At 51.2% G+C, this 21,935-nt stretch overlaps 2 protein-coding genes across 2 annotated transcripts; both read right to left on the bottom strand.

The window, feature by feature from the left end:
- Positions 1 to 226: 226 nt before the first annotated feature.
- LOC115077464 (odorant receptor 131-2-like) lies at positions 227 to 1,189 on the bottom strand. Its single transcript, XM_029579757.1, has one exon. It carries the CDS (start codon positions 1,187 to 1,189, stop codon positions 230 to 232), a length of 960 nt encoding a protein of 319 aa, XP_029435617.1. The 3' UTR covers positions 227 to 229.
- Positions 1,190 to 10,033: 8,844 nt separating this feature from the next.
- Positions 10,034 to 18,955, bottom strand: PHF23 (PHD finger protein 23). The gene is made up of 5 exons (XM_029580103.1): positions 17,759 to 18,955; positions 16,848 to 16,879; positions 16,082 to 16,177; positions 11,932 to 12,538; positions 10,034 to 11,652 (listed from the first exon to the last, which is right to left on the bottom strand). Exons 1-5 carry the CDS (start codon positions 17,790 to 17,792, stop codon positions 11,438 to 11,440), a joined length of 984 nt encoding a protein of 327 aa, XP_029435963.1. The 5' UTR covers positions 17,793 to 18,955; the 3' UTR covers positions 10,034 to 11,437.
- Between the last annotated feature and the right edge of the window lie 2,980 nt (positions 18,956 to 21,935).

The raw sequence follows: 21,935 nt of genomic DNA, 5'->3' as shown, positions 1-21,935 counted from the left end.
GCAAAAAAAAAAAAAAAAAAAAAGACTCGCTCCTGGGTAACTCAGCAGGTCTGAACCAAGGTGAAAAATGTTTAAGAGACCAGAAGGGGATGAAGAGAGGGTGGGTGGGGAGGGAAGGAAGGACAAATAGAGAGGATGGAAGAGTGGAGAGACAGAGGTTAAAGAGGAAGCAAACAAAATACGCACTTTGAAAGTGTCACAAAAGGTGGAATATAAAATAAAGCGAAGGTCAGCTGCGTGGCACAACCTGCCGGCCCCTCCTCAGCACTGCTGGAACGAAGGGTTTCATCTCCTCTGCACAGAGCCCAAACACCACGGGATTGATAATCTGGGCAAGGGTGAAGATGACGGTGTTGGCCATCTGGAGGTGAGGCAGGATGGGGAAGAGGGCCGGACTCGTGCCCAGCAGGCTGTAGTAAACAAGGTACATCACGATTGGCAAGATGTACAAAGACAACTGTACCAGGTGGAAAAGGATTGTCCGTCGGGCACGGTGGTTCACGGAGCTGATGGCCCCAGCACGGATCCCTTCTTTCACTACCAGGACGTAGGTGGTGCAGATGATCAGGAAGCAAGCCAGAAACTGAACGGAAAAGAGACCCAAGCGAACCGATGTCATCCATGGATAGACCTCCAGGTGATTGAAGCTGCAATTATCCACCAAGCCCAGCACTGTTTGGGAATCCAGCAAGAAGTTCTGGAGGAGAAAGAGGGAGCAGGGGACCACGAGAGGAGCAAGGCAGACGAACAGCACCGACCGGAGGATATTCTTGGAGGAGCAGAAGGCGTCGTAGAGGAGAGGGTGGCAAACGGCGAGGTACCGGTCAAGGCACATGGCCGCCATGCCGTAGAGCTCGGCATTATTGGTGGTGTTGGAGAGGACCCGCAGGAAGGAGCAGCCCAGGTAGGAGATGCTCCAGCTGAACACCCCAAAGGCGGAGATGATGAAGAGGGTGCAGAAGCAGGTGGTCTCGCTGGCCATGATGCAGGCGAGCAGGATAAAGCGCACCTTCTCTCGAATCCGCGGGCACCGCCTAACAACCGAGAAGAGAAAGCAGCTCGCCAGAGCAGAGAAGACGGTCGCCAAACCCTTCATGCACAGGTAGGTGAGGGTCGACTCGTATTCGTTGGGCTGTAATCCGGTCAGGTTTCCACCGTAAGTGATCTTTGCAAGGAGCTGGCTCTGCATGGTGGCGGGCCCTCTTCCACCTAGCTCCCCACCTATAAATATGAGAAGCGTCTGAAGGTCGGGCACACACTCTGTATGCTATTTTCCCCCTCCCCTTTTTGGAGCTCTTCCACTTCTCTGCCATTCGGGAACAGATTATTAGTTAGGTAGCAGCTCAGTGATGCGCAGAGTCCCAGCAGACTTCGGGTAAGGAACTGCCTATAGACCAAGATTGTCTGATTTGCAGAAGCCTTGAGCAAGTTCACCTAGATTGGCACACATTTTGTTCCCTGTGTCAACAATCTTTGAAGGCCACCCGCTCGCGAAACGTCAGCATCAGGCATGCTTTCCTCCCAAAAAAAGTGTTCCCCTGCACATGAAATACTCTGACTAGCAGAGGAAGGAGGCCTCAGTCATTCTGAATATCACCTTCCCCAGAGACGTCACTTAACACCCAACCTGTTCAGGAACAAGTGAAGAATCCAGAGGACAGGAAAAAACAAAAACCCCACACACGGCTCATGACAAGCAATGGGCTTCCAAACGTTCAACGAGTCAAGCTTTGGGGCTACCTCCCCTTTCCTGTTTGTTTCTGAACATGCATTTCATATTCCGCCTCTCCCCAAACGGATGCTTCGTTCCTGCACTTTAGCAGAGGGGGCTCTTCCCCGCCGCTCGGCTTCGGTGTTCGCTTATTGAAGGGCTCCTGCTTTCCCCCTCAGCGTTCGTTCCGTTGAAGCTGGAACCGAGCATCCTAGCACGGCAGGGACTGTACTTCAGCCAGCACAAAGCCTTCCACAAGGTGGCTGAACTGTGCCTTAAGGAGTCCTGGCCCGCTTCCCTCCTTTGTGCGGAGGCCGTTTAAATGACTGAAGCGGCAGGCCTAGTCAATATTTTGAAAGGTATAAATTACCTCCTTTGCTGCTTCTTTTGGTCTTAGTGTGTTCTGTCTCCTTTTCTGTTGGGCCTAATGTGCATTATTTCTCAATTGGGTTTTCACTTTTTTGGGAATAAACACCCTGCACTCAGTTACAGCCACACCCCTTCTTTGGCTGCCCAGTAACTTTCTGTTCTATACGTGCATCCCCCTGACACCTGCATGGGGCGCTCCACTGAAGATCCGCTGTGCAGCTGTCCGTGCTGTATTCATGCTTTACGTGCCTACCTAGGGCTCTGATCAACCAACCCAGTGCTAACCAGAAAAGGGGGGAGGGTCTTCATGCGATTCCCCCACCACGCACACATTGCATCCCTCGACTCAGATTTACAAATAGGAGCTCTCTACATTCGTAAATGCTGGTATTGCCTTGGAAATGAAATCTAAAGAGCAGAGCAGCCAAAGGAGAGATCTTACTTCAGATAAAATAATTTATCTAGTAACCCCCCCCCCCCCCCCCTCAACAGGACTGATGTAACATTCGGTTTTTCTAATGTAAAAAAAGGAGGGGAATTTTAATTTTCAGTTGAGCACAAAATACCTCGAAGTACGATCTGGAAGAGAAATATTGAGTGCAGCACAATTCTGAGTAAACATTATGCACGGGGGGTGGGGGCTAAATCAGCAGAGCTTGTGCTTATTCAAGCACTTTACGAGAGAACAGGCCAACAGGCCGTAAGGAATTTAAGAAAATGCTAAAGACATATCTATTCAATGAAGCATACAACATACCTTAAATACAATAACACAGTATACCGCTAGACCTTTATTATGTTTAAATGAGTTGTGTTTGTCTATTTTAACCTTCGTAGGTAAATTTGCTGTGCTTTACTTTTTAACTTATGTATGTATATTTGTAAACCGCCTAGACGGACATGCAAATGTTTTATTGTTTGCGGTATATAAACATTTTTAAATAAATAAATAAAAATAAAAACTTGTGTGCACTATGCGCTCCCGACTTTTCTGTGGTAAAATAATTTAAAAAATGGGTTTATAGTAATTACTCGAGGGAATCATGATCTACCTCACCTACTTTAGGAATCAGAGACTTGAGATGGCCGAGGGCAAAGCAGGATCCTCAGGCCTACACACGTCGAGCAGCAGACTCTGCCTCGTCCACTCTGATGCAGTGTCAAACGGAGACCCTTACGAGGAAGTAAGTCCCTAACACACCTTAGACTTTTGGGGAGAGGAATGTACAGTATTCACCAAATGAAGCTAAAAAAAAATAATGGAGGTCTCATCTCCCTCAGACGGGGACAGTGCAGGTTTCAGAAACTGGAGCGTCTCTAAATAGTGAGGACTCCAACGATGAGACACAATCAAAAGATAAGAGATCTGGGAAAGAGCCAGCATCACAGCAATCCAACTAAAAAGAATTCTGATGGCTAAAATGTATTCGGCGTGAAAGTTAGGTAAACGAACATCAGCGCCGAACTCACTGGATTCAGTATTTAGTACCAAGTCGGACCAATTGTCAATGCCAAGAGCAGTGGGGCTGATATCGGCGCCAAGGACAATGGAGCCATCATTGGTGCCAAGAATGGAAGAGTAGGCGGCACGGACAGCACTGAAGCCGGCATCAGCGCAGAGACCATTGGAGCCGAAAACGGCACCGAAGAAAAAAGGTCATAACAGGGAATCCGTAAAACCTCCACCGAGGAAGGTGAAGGAGAAAAGAAAACCTATCAAACCGAAGGGGTCACCTCCCCCCTTATTTTAACACCGGAGAATGAACCTATTGCAGGAAAGGCTTTTCCATTATGTCCCACCCTTCCCACAAGAATTTATCTGCCCCAGCAGGGCAGCGGAGGACTAGCTTAGAGGTCAGAGTTCAAATCTGCTATTCTAATGCTACCACAAGCCGTTAAAGTACATCAGATAAGAGCAAAGGCAACAACTGCCTATGAAAATCGAGGCAGGGCATATGTAGGGGCGACCTACAATCCACAGCTTTGCAAAGCCTTGCTGTTTGGATCGGGGTTCCAATTCAGCACAAGTTTTCCGAAACAACTTAAGAAATAGCATCAACTTCTCCACTGTCCAAGGGGCTGCTTATCTACATTAGAACCACCTATTTGTTCTGGAGTCCCTTTTTCAGCTTGGGCTGTTTGTACCCTGCTTGTGCATGGAGAAAGCAAAACTGCTAAACCTGGCCAGCAGTACAAGTACAAGCCCTGACTTGTTCTGCTGTCCTTGGAGAACCCCCTCCCTTACAGGTAAGCAATTTCACTTTTTACTCTGCCTCCTTTCTAGCTGTCGCTCGATGCCGGAGACGGCAACGTCATCCGCCTCGCGCAGCCGATCAGCCGGGTCCGTCGTGCCCACTCAATAGCCATCACCCTTCACCTGGCACATTCTCTCCACAAGGACACGAGACAAATTCTCGTCCCCTGCTCTCCCCTCCAGCACCAGTAGGGGCGGGCTGCGGCGTTACTTATGGGTTAGCCTCACAGAGGGGCAAGGGCAATACAAATAATATACAAATTTAAACATGAATCAGTCTTCAACTGGCCATGTCCCATCCAGCGACTTAAAAAGTGTGCCAGGTGGCAACCACAGGAAGCCAATCCATTCCTGTGGCATTTTCCCCTGTAACAGACCAAACCATCTGACAAAACCTGTCCTTGGATTTCTTCACATGGCATAGCTTTCTTAAGCTCGTTTATTATGGAAAGCATTTGTTGGCCTGGCTAAAGGTCATCAGGACCTTTAAACTGGCAATCCACTGACCACCTGCCTCCCTAGCAGCAGATGCATCCCGTCCACCACCTCCTAGCTCATTGTTATCCAAGCAAAGCTGTTGTAACATAGCAAGGGCAGATTAAACAAAAAACCCCCCACAATAATTGGTCTATCCAGTCTGCCTAGGGAGCCCAGCCAGTTCAGGCTCACAGTTCACCAGTGGCCCTGCCTCCCCCTGCACAGAGCCGTGCTCACTGCCTGCCCTGGGCGGACCCAGGACTGGTCCCAGATATCTTCCTCGGATGAAGCGTTGGGGGTGTGGCGTGCGGTTTGGCAACTCAAAGAAAGCATCACACTTACAGTGCTCTGCCAGTAGAAAAGCACCAGATGCAGGGCACGGTGGTAACAAGAAACGGGGGCCAGAGAGCTTGCTCATTTCTATGAAACTTTAGCAGTGCCAAGATGGGGAAAGATACAAGCCCAGCCCTGATCACAAGCCTAACGGCGGCAGGATAAGCTCCAGTGACAACCCTACACAGCGATGGAAGACCTGCACGAAGGCACGGCTACAGCCCGAACAGTGGTGGCACAGCCGCTCCGCGTTTTCAGCAAACTGGAGGGAGCACACTTAAAACCCAAACAGAACTCGGCCATCAGCGCCGGAAGAGCAAGAGCAGAGGACGATAGTAAAAGCTGCTGGCGCTGAAATCTTGAGCCTGCGATTACTCGGCACGGTTACAGCCCGGTTCGTCATCTCTGCGTTTTTAATATTCTACGCTGCTTTGGGCGATTCGTTGCTTCCATAGATGATGGGTTAGTTCCGCCCACCAGCGTAACCAGATTGGGACATGCTCGGGCCGAGCAGCAGTAGGAAAAGGTAAAAGGTGCAGTGAGAGGGAGCCGGTGTTGACCGACGTCTGCTCATCTACCCGAGGTGGGGGTGGGGGGGGGGGGTAACACCAGGGGAAGAATCTCAGCTGGGGAGACTGGAGGCCCAGCTGAGACTCTGCAGGTATTCACTAACCTCGACCCAAACTGCATTTCACTGCACTAAAAACAAGGTCTAGCTTTGCATGGCCATGGCTTATAACTCCTTCGCCTGTGTGCCTGTGTCTTGCAGGTGCTTCCGGGGGGGGAATCGCAGGAGACTTGTGCACACGGTGTACTCTGTGTGTGGAGGCACCACTCTCTCTCGCACCCTCTCCTCTCCTCTAGCCACTCCTTTGGCCCTTGACCCATTCTTATTTTATGCATTCAGTTTGATTAACCATCCCTCGCCGTGCTTCTTCCTTGCCTACCTCTGCTAGCACAGCGGACAGCACGGTCGGGGCAGGTAGCAGCAGAAGGGCCACCCGCTCCTTCAGGTCTTGGGGTTGGCGGAGACCTCGGAAATCACCACCAGCTGCTCCGTATGCGCCGCCGGCTCCCTCGCTTAGCCTGCTATTCCCTCCCCACCACCACGTGCGACGTCAGGGTCACAGCTGGCTGGACACGGCAAAAACCGGAGAGCACTTTTTCTTTTATTAAAAACACTAAAAATCAACAGGGTATTGGCTCTGGCAAATCTCGGGTCTCCTGGAATTGTCTTGCTGATATCATCGGTTTTCTTCTTTTTAAACCGGCACCTTGCAAACAGGACTGGACCACGGCCTCGGAGAAGATGAGCTGATGAGAAGCTGAAAATGAGGGAAGATAAGAAAGGCCATGCTGGTCAGTCTAAGGTCCATCAAAGCCCAGGATCTTCTCTCAAGAGAGTGGCCAGTCCAGGATGGACTATTTTCTTGTAGCTCACACTTGGGGATTAAGCGCTGGCTTTCCAAACTCTACCTGACTAGTAACTGTTTATGGACTTTTCCTTCAGGAACTTGTACAATCCTCTTTTGAACCCCACTATGTGGTCAGTGGTGCATTGACCACATCCTCCAGTAACAAACTTAATAGCTTTCTGGCACGCTGAAGGCAAAGATACTTTCTGTGATTTGTTTTAAATCTGCCAGTTGCTAGGTTCCTGGCATGTCCCCTAGCCCAGTGTCATCTGAAAAGATCAAGAACTGTCCTCTGTTTACTCATTCCACCCCACTCGGGATTTTAGCAATCTCAATCCTATCCTCTCTCAGTTTCCTCTTTTCCAAGCCGAAGAGCCCGAGTCTCTGTAGCCTCTCCATAAAGAAGCTGTTCCGTCTCCTTTCTCTTGCTTCTTGCCTCCTCTGCACCTTTTCTAGTTCCGCTATGGAGCAACCAGAACTGCACAAGATGAGGTTTCATCGTGGATCTATACAAAGGCATTAATGACGTTCTCTCTCCCTAACAGTCCATTTGCCTTTTTGATGGCCGACGCACATTGAGTGAAGATGTCAAGGCATCATCCACAAGGACTCTGCGGTCCTTGTCCTGGGTGCCGACTCCCGGCATCGGGTACCTGCAAGCTGGGGCTATTTTCCCCCCTCGTGCATTACTCTGCGCTTGCCCACATTAGCCATTCAGAGGCCCGGCCTCTCCTGCTCTCACCAGGTCCTTCTGCAGTTCTTCACAATCCGCTGCTGTTTTAACGACTCATCTTACTCCACGTCATTCATGAACACGCCAAGTAGAACTGGTCCCAACACAGACCCCCTGGGGCACCCATCTGGAAAACTAACCATTTAGTCCTACCCTCTGCTGCCTGCCTTTTATCCAGTCCTCCCATGACCCCCCAGTGTCGTGAGGAGTCTCTCGTGAGGGCCTTCTGAAAATCCAAATATACGGTATTAATTGTCTGCATGTTTATTTACCCCCTCAGGGAGGGCAAGAGTGTCCTCTGCTAAAACGGTGGCTGTCTGTGGGGGTCAGTAGTTTTGATCTTTAGAACAGCCTTGACCAGTTTACCCAGCCCATTCAGGCTCATAGGCCTCTAGCGCCCCGGCTCACCCTGGGAGCCCCTTTTTAAAAACTGGAGTCACCTCGGCCACCCTCCAGTCTTCGGGTACTGGGGCTGTTTTAAATGGTAGGTTACAAGTCACCAGAAACAGGTCTGCAGTTTCATGTTTTGGGGGGGGGGGGGGGTGAATACCAGCTGATCCTAGTGATTTGTTATTCTTTCGTCTATTAAGCTGAGTTATTACATTCTCCAGAGTCAGCCCCATCTGCCTGAGGAAAGACAGCGGCAGAGAACTCATCGGGCTTGTCTGCTGTTGCCTTGTCCTTTCTATCCCTCAGCTCATCTCCCTCACAGGTTTTGTAAGTATGAATGTATTTCACCTCTACGGCAAGCTGCTTCTCCAATGCTCTCGGCGCCTGCGCACGTTTCACAACGGCCGGGCCAGTGCTTGAGCTCTTCTCCCTGTTTTCCTCATTTGCATCTGCTTTCTCTTTTTTGAAGGATGTTCCCTTTAGCTCTCTACTTGTCTCTCTCACTGCACCATTAAAGCACACCGGCAGCGGTTTGGTTGTCCTTCAACTTTTTTAATGCAGGGAATACATTGTGTCTCGGCCTCCAGGATGGTCCTTTTAAACAGCGCCCATATCTCGGGCAAGTTTTTAACCTTGTAGATTGCTCCTTTCAGTTTTTTCTAATTAATTTCCTCTTTTTTTTTTTTTTTTTTGAATAGTTAAATGCTACCTCAGTAGTTTTAGTATTCGCCCTCGTCAAATTTTAGTTTATTACTTTATGACCACAAAACCTTAGGCCATAAGGGGATCAAACCTACCTGCTTGGCACCACACTCGCACCATCTGAGCCAAGCAACCCGGTTCACCGGGAGGCTGACATCTCATTTCTGGGGGCTCCAAACCAATCCTGGAGAGCTGGCAACCCTAACCTCCCATCCCAGCCATCCTCCCCCCAACAACGATGCAGCCAGAATCGGAAGCCATCACTTTGCTTCATCTCCCCGATAGCAACCGGAGACCCAAATTAGCTCACAAACAAACTCAACCCAACAGCATCAACAAGGGCCAATAAGATACTGGACAGGATGCAAGTTTGAGGCACCCTGCTCCCCCCAAGGGGCTCAGGACATCAAAAGTAAAATAGGTTATTAATATTACGCAATAAACAACTGCGGGGGATTAGCTTCCTATTTAAAGTCTTCAGGCTGTGTGCTGCTACGAGGCTTACGGGTGTCTGTCCCAAAGGACAAACTCTTTCCAACTGTGTCTTGTCCATAGTCTAATCTGCATCGTAACTGGTAAACTTCTCATGTCAGCATTATCCGTGTCCAAGTCTGCTCACTCCCAGTACATGCGCAGTCCAAGCAGCACTCCAGAGTCCCTGGATTTTAGAAAGACATTAAACTGCTGGCAGATGAAACCTGCACAGCCCCCATGCAGCCTCTGCCCATTCTGCCGACCGCTTTGGCACAATCTTGCATGCCCTGCCCTGCACTTCCCCCACTGCTTAAGGTCCTGCGGTGCCCCATCCTGGGCTTTATCCCTACCCTTTGGATCCCATCTCTCCCTCAGACCACGTCCCCATGGCTGCGCTATCCTTGCCCTGCAGAAAATACCTGCTTCTCCACCCGGTCCCTTTATCCTAAAGCTTTCAGTTACACAACAAACTGTATCTTCTCTCCTGGACCGAGCCCCCTCCCCCTACAGAGCCAGCGCTCGCTCCCTTGCCTGTTCACTTCTTTCCCATGAGGCTGCCAGGCCTCTCTGGCAGGTGGCAATTCTTTTTTTCTGGTAAGCAGCTGCCGCTGTCCTCCGCTATTGTCATTTATTTCAGTGGCTGTCACAGCCCTGGCTCAGCAGGGAATTCTGGGCTTTGCCCTACTGCAGGGCACGGAGCTGGGGGTACAATTTCTCCAAGGAAAGCAGGGCTTACCATCTCCATGCATGCAAGGCGGGGGGGGGGGGGGGGGAAGGAGCTCAAAGCTTGCAGCGTGGCAGCCTGTCCTGCCTGCATTTCTCCCCTCCCTCCTTCAGAGTCTCCACATTACATCTTGAAGTCTGTCCGCATGCGCCTCATGATGAAGACCTTTGCCCTCTAAACTGACCGATATCGTTTGGAAGCTACAAGCTCCGGAATTACGCACAGCACACCGGTGAGGTTTCACCACCATCACCTCCTTTTTCCTGCTGACCACCCCCAGCTTTTGCCTTATCCACCTGTCTGGCCACCTCAAGGTCTTCAGATAAGCTCACCCCCAGCTCCTGACCCCGTATATATTGTACTGCTCCCTTGGCATTTTGTAGGCCAAATGCACAATTAAAAAACCAGGTGGGATGGACAGAGTGAGAAAACACAAACACACACCACCAAATGTTAACCAAGAAAAGAAACAGAAGATTTAATGTCAATGGTACAGATTTCTCTGGTTAATTCTGCTCACGTCTCATCCACCATAGCTTCCCCTTCATTGCTCCCTTGGCCGGCATGGAAGAGTGCTTTGGAAAGTGCCAGATTGATGGGTGTTTGGGGGGGGGGGGGGGGGGCAGCGGTACAGACGCAGGAATCATTTCATGCCATCTCTGATGGCAATGGATGGGGCAAGCAATGCTGAGCACAGGATCCCGCAGGTGCTGACCGCCCCGGCACTGGGTGTGCCAGAAGCCATTCGGAACAGGAATCCCAGACGAGACGCTCTCACAACAAAGCCACGTGCGGAGCAGCGTCCCATCCAAACGTCCCCAACCGTCGCGGCCTCCTTCTTCAGGCCACCTCCGTGGCATCCTCTGCGCGTGGCACGGAATCTCCCCCGCCACCTTGCCGCAACCACGAGACCCCCCCTCCCCCCCCCGCCCTGATGTTGCCTTCGCCGACCGCAGAAGCAGAAAAGCTGCAAATGCCGCTGTCATTCTCCCATTCTTCCCCTCTTTATCCACGCTCAGACTCTGAAGAGTAACTAACAAGAAACAAAAAAAAAAAGACCTACCCTTTCATCTATTTACAATGCTGAGTTAACTTGCAAAGAGGTCACTCCAAGGTCAAGTGATACCTTAGGCCCGATACAGAAAACAGCTCTCATCACCTCTTATTTATTTTAAATTCTTTTCGGAAACCATAACTTGTTTTTTGGTTTTTTTTCAGTTCCCTCTCCTCCCACATACAAACACTTTCTCCTGCTCCTCGTGTAAATAATAATAAAGATTAAAAAAAAAAAAAAGCAAAATTCTCTAATTATGAACAAAACTCTTGGCATCCTCTCAAGTCACAGGGTGGCGAGAGACCCTTGTCCCGTCCCTTTGAATAACAGACGCGCCGCCATCTCTCTGCACGCCAATCCGCACGGAGAGCGAGTGGCAACGGCAAAGGGAAGGCGGGAGATCTCCGAGTGCAATTCTTCTCAAAGAAAAAAAAAAACTCTCTCTCTCTTTCAAGAGCGAAGTAACAATGATCAGAGGAGATCTGCAGCAATAATCCCGTGCCACACACTCTTTGGGGAGGAAAGAGGGCCGGGGCGGCGGCAGGAGCCACAGAAAGAAGACAGTTAAACCCAATCCTCTCAGTTTCGGCCGTCCGTCTATCTCCGCTAATATCGCCCGTTCTCTGCCGGGGGAGCAGTCTCTTCCCCCCCTTCTGACAGGGAGGGGGGGGTGATAGTGGGGGGGGGGGTGCTGCGGCCTCGCACCCCCAATCGCATTCGCCCTCCCTCTGGTTCCTCCAGAGCAGAGACCCAAAGTCTGAAGGGCCGTGAAGGCCGGGGCGCGGCGGCTGCTGCTGCTGCTTACGGCTCCCCTTTCGCGCTGGGCTTGTGGGGCTCCCCGTGGGGGCGGCCGCCTTCCTTACACTTCTGGCAGAAGAAAACGTCCGGCACGTGCGTCTTCTTGATCTTGGCGCAGGAGAGGTGGATCCACGTGCTGCACTGGTTGCACTCGATCATGGGCCGGCCCGCAAAGGGTTTCTGGCAGTAGCAGGTAATCAGGTCCCAAGAGTCATCGCCTGCAGGGAAAGGGGAAGATGAGTACATTGCAAAGGCGAGGCTTCAACCCAACCCCCACAGGCCACCGGTAAGGCAAGGGAGGCAAGCAAAAGGTGCGGTGTATCTATAACCCAGCCTCCCCGGGGACTGCGCGTTCCTATTCCCAGCTAGAGTCATCAAGTCAAGGCCTGCAATCTACCCAGCAAACCAAGGGGGGCGAGGACACTGTCCATCCCCACCCCCCGTGAACTCACACACAGACAGGGTTAGTGCCCCCCCCCCCCCCCCCGCATGCTTACCCGATTCCACCATGATGTCCTCGTCCATGACCCTCATCTCCCCCTCGCTGGAGCTGCCGTCCCCGTCCTGGCTGGTCTCTGTGCTGACACAATCCTTCCCTTCCTCCCCTGGCAGGTTCTGTGCAAGGCTGCCCTGCAGCTCCAGAGCGCCCCCCCGGGCCCCAGAGGACAACAGCCTCAGGCCCTGCAGCCCGCCCCTGTCCTCCTCCTCCTCCTCCTCCTCCTCAGAGTCCGTCTCGCTCAGCGAGGACTTGGCCTCCTTCTCGGCCTTTTTCAACTTCCTCTTCTTGCTCTTCTTGATGCGGGAGCGCTTCTCCGGCGCGGCGGCTGGGCTCTTCCTGGGTCCCTCCAGGCCCAGCTTCCGGCTCCTGCGCTCCTTCTTCCGCTCCGCCAGGTCAAAGAGGGAGTCCTTCAGCTTCATTTTCTCCAGCAGGGTGCTGTCCGACTTCAGCCGCCGGAAGGCCGCCTTTTTCTTGGAAGACTTCGCCTTCTTCACGAAGGTCTCGATGGTGCGCAGGTCCGAGTGGGCAGACTCCCAGCCATCGCTGTCGGCCGCGCTTTCTGTCTGGATAGGAGAGTTGGAGCCCGATGGGATCCAGTTATTTTCCTGGGGAAAAGAGGAAAGAAAGTGGGCGTCACGGCCAACAGGCTTGGGGCATAGGCCACTCTCAGGGAGGCGGTTAAAAGCCTGGGGAAGGCGTGCGGAAAAAGCGGCTGCGCTCTTTACCAGAGAGCGGGAAACCTGTAGGCCAACATTCAGTAAGCCGGCAAGCAAACTAGTTATCCGGCTACTGGTAGCCGGATCACTTCTGCCGGATGCCGAGCAGGACAAAGGTCCCACTGAACACCATCCTGTTAGGTGGCAAGCAAATATTACAAATAAAAGTCATAGCGGGCCAGCTGGCCTGCCTCCCCGCCCCACCAACCATTGCATCCAATGCCCTTCCTTTCTCCCAGAAGAGCATTTGAATGTTCCTTGCAGCTCAAGGAGCGGCCACAGCTTCTGCCTTCTTCCCCAGCAGGATTGAAAATTAAATATCCGCGTTCTCCCCCCTGTACCCACCCCACCATCACGAAGCTTCCTGCTCCTCCTGGCATCTCAGAAACCAGCAGCCGCGGGGACTGCTCCAGTGGCATCAGGGCCCGGCAGGACAGCCCCGAGGCAGTCCAAGACTCATCCAGCTCAGCGAGCGAGATAACCCGATGCCCCCCCCCCCCCCCCCATCCCACCTAAATCCCAGGCAGCGAATAAGGCCGGATATTTAAACACCACCTTGTGTCTGAACTTAGCCAGACAAGTAGCACTGGGCTTCATTCCCAGTTCTCCCTCCTCAGCTATGCCCCGGGGTCAATTCCCAACAACAATCCCTAGCTCCGTACTTCCCCCAAACAGGAGCTGAGAGCTCCATGCCTGGCTCCGGCGCTGCCGAACGAGGGAGGCCGGGACCCATTTCTGGCTCTGCGCTGCCCCAGCAGATTGAGGTTCCATTCCCTCGGCGCTGTGCAACAAAGACAGGAGACCCGGGCGCTATTCCCAGTTCAGAATATTGCCCCTTCGGATGCAGACTGGGCTCTGTTTTCATTCCAGTCAGCCATAATCTATTTGGGACACAACCAGGACCCAGGGCCACATCAAACTGCACCACTGCAGCAACCAAAGCAGGAAAGTACCCAGGCTCCAAACACCTGGTGTCCAATGCTTCCTCAAGACCAATAGGAGGCACCGTGGCCTTCCAAGGCCCAGCAAAGGGGGCTATCCCCACCCCCGGGTCTGGAAAAGGACCCCCCAACCGCAGACCCCAGGGAGATAAGAAAAGGGAAGGGGAATGGGCAGAGGGTGGAGAGAACAAGTAAAAAAAAAAAAATCTGAATGAAATAAATCACAACATTTAGACAAAAGAATAAAACAGCAAAAGAAAATAAAGTTATCAGGGGACAAAAATGTCCTCTGGCTCCGAAAAAATAAAACGTAGTTGGTGCCCAAGTTTCCAGAAAATATTTTCATTAACAGCAGCTCTTGAGATTTGATTTTTACAAATCATATAGAACATTACATGACTGTGCTAGAATGGAAGAATGCATTTATTCCCCTAAAGGGTGCTGGGCCCATAGAATCTGTCCAATAAGAGGAAAACCTCTCTCAAACTTTCAGGATCATCTGGGACAGGCACAGAGGAATCCCCAGCAGCGAGGGTGCCGGGAATCAAGCCTGGGATAGGCCCAGAGGAATCCCCAGCAGCGAGGGTGCCGGGAATCAGGCCTGGGATAGGCACAGAGGAATCCCCGGCAGCGAGGGTGCCAGGAATCAAGCCAGGGATAGGCACAGAGGAATCCCCGGCAGCGAGGGTGCCGGGAATCAAGCCTGGGATAGGCCCAGAGGAATCGCCAGCAGCGAGGGTGCCGGGAATCAAGCCTGGGATAGGCCCAGAGGAATCGCCAGCAGCGAGGGTGCCGGGAATCAGGCCTGGGATAGACCCAGAGGAATCGCCAGTAGCGAGGGTGCCGGGAATCAAGCCAGGGATAGGCACAGAGGAATCCCCGGCAGCGAGGGTGCCGGGAATCAAGCCTGGGATAGGCACAGAGGAATCCCCGGCAGCGAGGGTGCCGGGAATCAAGCCTGGGATAGGCACAGAGGAATCCCCGGCAGCGAGGGTGCCGGGAATCAAGCCAGGGATAGGCCCGGAGGAATCCCCGGCAGCGAGGGTGCCGGGAATCAAGCCTGGGATAGGCCCGGAGGAATCCCCGGCAGCGAGGGTGCCGGGAATCAAGCCAGGGATAGGCCCGGAGGAATCCCCGGCAGCGAGGGTGCCGGGAATCAAGCCTGGGATAGGCACAGAGGAATCCCCGGCAGCGAGGGTGCCGGGAATCAAGCCTGGGATAGGCACAGAGGAATCCCCGGCAGCGAGGGTGCCGGGAATCAAGCCTGGGATAGGCCCGGAGGAATCCCCGGCAGCGAGGGTGCCGGGAATCAAGCCAGGGATAGGCCCGGAGGAATCCCCGGCAGCGAGGGTGCCGGGAATCAAGCCTGGGATAGGCACGGAGGAATCCCCGGCAGCGAGGGTGCCGGGAATCAAGCCAGGGATAGGCCCGGAGGAATCCCCGGCAGCGAGGGTGCCGGGAATCAAGCCTGGGATAGGCCCGGAGGAATCCCCGGCAGCGAGGGTGCCGGGAATCAAGCCAGGGATAGGCCCGGAGGAATCCCCGGCAGCGAGGGTGCCGGGAATCAAGCCAGGGATAGGCCCGGAGGAATCCCCGGCAGCGAGGGTGCCGGGAATCAAGCCAGGGATAGGCCCAGAGGAATCCCCGGCAGCGAGGGTGCCGGGAATCAAGCCAGGGATAGGCCCGGAGGAATCCCCGGCAGCGAGGATGCCGGGAATCAAGCCTGGGATAGGCCCAGAGGAATCCCCGGCAGCGAGGGTGCCGGGAATCAAGCCAGGGATAGGCCCAGAGGAATCCCCAGCAGCGAGGGTGCCGGGAATCAAGCCAGGGATAGGCCCAGAGGAATCCCCAGCAGCGAGGGTGCCGGGAATCAAGCCAGGGATAGGCCCAGAGGAATCCCCGGCAGCGAGGGTGCCAGGAATCAAGCCTGGGATAGGCACAGAGGAATCCCAGTGGCAAGGAAGTGAAGGGCTAAGCCTGACATGAGCACAGAGGATCCTCAGTGGTGGCAGGTAGGAGGGTAAATCCAGAAACAAGTACAGGGGATCCTTGGCAGTGGTGGGTGGGAGGGGTAAAGCTTGGGTCAGGTACACAGAGGATTCCTGGCAATGTTGAGAGCGAGCAGTAAGTTTTGGACAGACAGAAGACCTTCAGCATTGAGGGGAGTGAAGGATAAATCCTTCACAGTGGAGAAGTGAAGAGCCAAGCCTGAGATGAGCACACAGAAATCCTCCGCCGGGGGGTGGAGCGGACTAGCCTTGGACAGGTACAGAGGGATCCTCAGAGGTGAGAGGGCAAGGGACAAAGCAATAGGTCACAGGGGGTCTGGAAGGAATAATGGGGCAGAGACCGGATGGCCACAGCAGCATTAGTGATGTTTCTACATTCCTCTCTCTTGAACTACTGGTCATCGCTAGGCCCTGATCAGGCTTCCCTCTCCCCAGCAACCTAAGGCAAACAAGCAAGTATGGAAGCTACTGCAGTCACTCACCTCCTTCGCAGATGATGGGATGTAGCCAGCGTATGCCAGGACAAAGTTGCAGAACTTGTTGAAGTCTTCAATCGTCCGTCGCCGCTTCTCGGGGGGCTTTGAGGAAAGCAGGAAAGATGATAAGGGGCAACCAATCAGCAAAAGAGGATCTCATCTCTTTTCAGCAAAATAAGAAACCATTTTCTGGTTTATGGCTGCTTCCATGCTAAGTTTTCTCTATGCCACTAGCTGGCACTCAAAAACATGCTCCCTTTTCAAGATGTCCTGCACCTTACTTTGTTTAAAAATTGAGTTGAGCTCAATATTAAGGTTGCCCTGAAAATCGAGGCCAGTTGAAAGGCACAGAACAGAATTAAAACTGGTGACAAGAGTTGTGCAGAGTTACAGAAAAGGGTAGGGAAGGATACAGTGGTGGAAGCTCTTAAATCCAGATGATGGAGCTGACATATTAGTGTGTGTGTGGAAATGAGGGCACGAAAGCAGCTCCTTCATAGCCTCACACCCTACAGACTGAGTTTGCTAGGGAAAGGATGAGCCCAAGCCAGCCAGGAACCCTTCAGCTCCACAGCTTGCTCCCTTCGCTCCTGCAGCAGCATGCATAGCGGTGGCATCCTGAGGGCAAATGTTAGCCCCAGAATTGGCTTTTAACAGGTCAGGGGGAGAGGAAGAGTAGTAATCTACCTCTCTTGAAAGAAATTTTACTCCAAGGACAAGCTCTGGCAGTAAAGGCAGCAGCATTAACGTTTCCTACACCCGGCCTACTCACCTGTGATTCCACTTTCAGATTCGGTGGCAGATCTGGGAGAAGAATAAATGAGAAAGCACACTAAGTTTTGGTGCACGCAGAGCCGAGTGATGAGAAGAGATCGTCACCCCCCCCTTCCTACACAGAACTAAAGAATCTGTATCTACAACGCAATATTACACCCTTTTTCTTCTTCCGTATACACTTCCACCTGGGTGAGGGAGAAGAGAGTCCGGCAGGAGTGAGAGAAAGGGAAAAGGGGCCTCAAGCTGATGGGCGGGGAGGGATAGAGAAGAGGGACCCAGAACTAGACAGAAAGAAGGGACCCACAATTGGGTGGGAGGGGGAGGGAAGAAAAATATACACCGAATGGAGGGAAAAATGAACCCACAATAGAGGGGGGGGGGGAGAGGGACCCACAACCGGATGATAGGGAGAGAAAAGAGCGACACACAACCGAGTGGTGGTGGTGGGTGGGGGGACTCAGAGCCGGGTGGGGGGAGAGAGAGAAAAAGAGGGGCCCAGAGCCGGGTGGGAGAAGGGATGAAGAAGAGATGGAGCCGGGGGGGGGGGGGGGGGAGAAAAGGGACCTAGGACTGGGTGGGCATGAAGGGTGAAGAGGGAACTAGGGCTAGGTGGGGGCAAGATAGAGGGCCCTCAGGCTGAGGGAAAGAAACAACCCGCTAAAAAAGGAGAAGAGGAGCAGGGGGGGCGGATCGAGTACCTATAGCTGGGCCTCTCTGACACCGGGGTGAGAATAGGGGTCCCTCGACTCCACCACCCCCATCTCTTTCTTCCCCGAGAGTCCTTCTTCTGGGCCCCTCTTTCTCCCTTTCCTCAACCCACCTTGTTTCTACTTCTCCCCCTCCTCCGGTCTCTCCCCTCCCCACAGTCTCTCTCGGGAATCGCTCACTCATTCCCTCAGGTCTCACCGTCCGGGCCGGGCTCCGTCATGGCCTCCAACATCACCGCCGCCCCTCCCGGCTTCCTCAGCCGCTCCTCTCCCCCCTTCTTCGGGCCACCTCCTCCTGCTTTCCCCGCTCCCCGCGCGCGGCACTCTGGGGGCTATAGTCCCGCCCCTATTCCTTTTTCCGTCATAACAGAAGCCGGAGGGCCACTCCTGGAACTACAACTCCCGTCTGGTAACAACGCATGCGCACCGTCACCCACTAGTGCCGTCGGAAATTCGTACCCGGAACTACAGCTCCCGACAGCCACCGTCGCACGCATGTACACTTCCGGGGTATGACCGGAAGTAACTCATAGAGAGCCGTAAAGTGGCGTTCAGTGTAGCTTTTCGGACAGAAAATCCGTCTTTCCTCACTTCTGTTTGCTCCTATGTAACATTCATTGCTTGTTGTGAACTGTACTTTTTGAGGTTTGAAGGTGTTATCGGTATTATTATTTTAGCTGGTGCATGCAGTATTTTCATTGACATCTAAGGTGGTCTTTTTTTTATTTCTACCAGTATTTATATCCAGAAACCAGGTTGATTTGCAAAATGTGGCTATTCCAAAACAAACAGACCTATCTACAGTACTTAAGGACTAGAGTTCACCAACTGGCTTCGTTTCAACAGAATTTATCTACTCCTTCTTCCATGTCCAGATAGTTTCTCAGAAATGACTGTCAGGGTCCTGATAATGGCCTAATCTTTGGAACCAGGTTTTCATCAGGCGGTTTAACTTTTCAAAATTACATTCACCTTTACGATCATGTTCTTAAAAAAACATAACCCTGTATCATATTTCTACTACATATTTCATTTATATCTGAAGTTTACTTGAATGGATACTTTTTGTGTAAATGCAAAAAATATAGGATCCATGCTTATACAGAACTGAGGCAACTGAACTGGCTTAAACATAAACTAAGACTGATTAATTCAAAAGATAAAACCAGTAGATATCCTTTCATTTTAGGAGATATTTTATAATTACAGTCCCCTCAATTGAATGACTAATGATTTAAGTCAGCAATGTTTTGTCTTATTGCAGTTCTGTTTGCTTAGGTTGGTGTACTGTTATTTTATGTATTTTATTTGTATTATTTGAGGATTATGTATTCCTTTGTATACTTTAGTTCATTTGCTTTGCCAGTTTGAGGTCTGTTGGATTTAAAATAAACTGCAAGTTCATGCACACAATGAACTTGGATTTGCCTTTCCTTCAGAAACAGAGCTAGCAGGTAATCCTGAAATCATCCTTGATCCTGGATTAAACGGATATAAACGTAACTCAAGAACTTTCATGGAAGTTATACTGTCAGACTTGGGCAGAGAATACTCTGATCTGAGGCACCTTCAGAAGGAGCTTTACCCATGCCTCATATGGTTTACTCTAAAGACAGGAGGATTTACAGTCCCCCATAAGGGTGACATCACATAGTGCCATATATGGAGACTGATATCCTATTGGCTAGCAAAGCTTGCAGTAAGGAATGAGGTAATTGAAGTTCATGGAGAACACCAGTTACAGGTAAGCAAATATTTTCTTCATGGACAGGCAGGATAAATGCCACAAGTGAGGATGGCCAAGCACAGGGTTGCCTTCTGTCCCTTTCCTTCTTCATTGTCCAAGACAAGCCATGCTTTGGACATTTGCAGTTCCAAAAACACAAACATGATGGCAAACATAGACCATATGACCTATCTAGTCTTCCCATCCACCCCAACAGCTTAGCTACACAATCCCTACCACTTTCTCGGTGATCCCCTGTGCTTGTCCCCTGCCTTCTTGCATCCAGATACTGTCCTTGCTTCTACCACCTCCACTGGGAGGCTGTTCCATGCAAACAATTCTCGAGGACTGACTGGCCAAACTTACTGTCCTGGCACGTGACAAAGGACCAGTCTTATGACTCTTAGCTCCACCAGGTTTATTTTGAGTGGGTCTTCGGAGTGGAGTATGTTCTTTGTGTGTGAAGTTCCAGGGTATACACTTCTCAACCTGTGAGGGAAGCCTCTGACATGAGGACTGTCTGGTGTGGTGGTAAGTGGAATGGCTGACATGCAAACTCCAGTCCTCAAGTGCCACAACAGGCCAGGTTTTCAGGAGAGGAGATTCGCCAAGAGCTCTCGATTGGGCAAGTCCGTCACTAAAGCATTTGCAACAAGCTCTACATTTTAGTCATATGTCTTATAAAAGCACAGTCCAATAAACATTTTCCAAACTTTTTTTTTTTTTTAATTTTCCTAGTTGCAAATAAAAAGCCAAAGAATAGATCAGCAGCATTTTGCCCCACAGTGACATCAGGTCTTTAGTTTCCTGGATCACCCCTGGCAACCTTTTAAAAAATCAACCTTACATTATCCAGGCATTGTAGCTGTTTGAAATGATAGGTTATAGATTACTAGTAACAGGTTTGCAATTTTATGTTTGAGTTCTTTCAGAACTTGGGCTGAACACCATTTGGTCCTGGTGATTTGTTACTTTTATTCTATAAGATCTTCCAATTTCACAGTGAAGATATTGTGCTTTTAGCTATTACAGTAAATTTTTATATTGTTATTTTATATGCTATGATCCACTATTGTTACAGGTCCACATGTGACTGCTAAAGTAATATTAAAGATTTGAATTGGTGCTTCCAGCACTATTAACTTAGCATAGAAAAGAATCAGGGCTCCATGTTTCCAGGACAGATTTGATCCCCCAATCTCCCTACTCTCCATAATCATTCAAATAGCAGCCAGTGACTGAACCAGCTTATGACGTTAGCAGGTAAGGAATATTCTAATCCGAGGTTTCTGGAGGAGGAACCCTGATCTAAAACACCTTTAGAAGGAGGAACGTTATTCAAGAGATGAGCTTTGCTTTAGGACTATATTCATTGGAAAATTCCTGCTTCTGTTTTCTTATGCCATGTTGAGTGGGCGGTGAGGGTACCTGCTTGCCAGCAGGGGAGATTTACTCATGCTAAAGGCCGGCAGGAAAACAAGCGGGTATGCTGACGTTGGCATGCTCCTTCCAAGCTCTCTTCTTTCGGAACATAACTTGTACAAACTGTCCAAGAAGTAAGTAAGAGAGAGAGAGAGTGAGTGAGTATTGGGGGAGGGGTGAGGAAGACTGATGTTGTAAAGCAGGCAAACAAGATTGTATCTGTGCCTAGTTCCCTTATTAACAATGTAATTCTGGATTTATTCCTTTTTTCATTCTAATCTCTTCGCTTTTGAAACAAACAGCCCACCTCTGGGCTGGTTGGTGTTATAGGACAAGTCTGAGGAAGGGAAAAGTACAACTTATTCAGCTGTCCCCAAGTCCCAGGAGATTTTAAGATGCAACATGCCAAAATGGGGATACTCCAGCAGACCCAAGACTCGCAGCTGCAGGGCACAGCCTATCTCACCTTCTGATCTGCTTAAGCGTGGGTCCCGAACAGTGCAAGATCTTGCTGAGGCCAACTCACAAGTGGAAGGAAATATGACTTTGGCTGATGGGACACAAGAAGGCAGCGACACACACAAAAGAATCGGTGGCATTGCAAGGGCAAAGCTCTGCTGCCCTTCTCTCTACAATTCCCAGCCACCTTGTCTAAGTCCTTCCTCCTCACTGGGATAGAATAAAAATGTGCCCAAGAATCTTCAGATCCTCCGAATGCTCACTGGGTCCCAAATAGCTCTCCCACCCTAACAGAATGCCTACCCCCATGAGGGCAGCTGAGATTCAGCCTTTTCCATCCAGTTCTGATCTGTCCCCTATGCTGATCTCTGAAGGCAGATGAACCAAACTGATAACTAGGGCTGGCGCTTTGGAGAGAGGGAGGGATAACCGGGACACTGAGCACAATTTGTATAAAGGGGTGGGGAAGGAAGCTCCTGAACATTAACCCCACTCCTCTTGGACCGGAGCCTGTGTTGAGAGGATGAAGAAGGTCCTGCCTCTCCTCCTGCTTCAGTTTGCGAGCGCGGAAGGTACGACTCGCTCCGTCAACTTTAACCATACTGTTCTATTATATTAACATTAACCCTACTGTGGTGAATAATGGCTTCCCCAGCTCCTTGCAATTCCAGGCCGTGTCTTCTATTATTTATGAACCAGTGGAGGGTTTTTCACTGCAAACCACTTGGCCAAGGACAGGGAATCTCGGAGGAAGTGGTAGGGATTGCAA

This window comes from Rhinatrema bivittatum, chromosome 16 (genome assembly GCF_901001135.1).
Source record: "Rhinatrema bivittatum chromosome 16, aRhiBiv1.1, whole genome shotgun sequence".
In the NCBI taxonomy this organism is placed as follows: domain Eukaryota; kingdom Metazoa; phylum Chordata; class Amphibia; order Gymnophiona; family Rhinatrematidae; genus Rhinatrema; species Rhinatrema bivittatum.
Note: the sequence above shows the minus strand (reverse complement) of the source record. Positions and strands in the feature narration are given on the sequence as shown.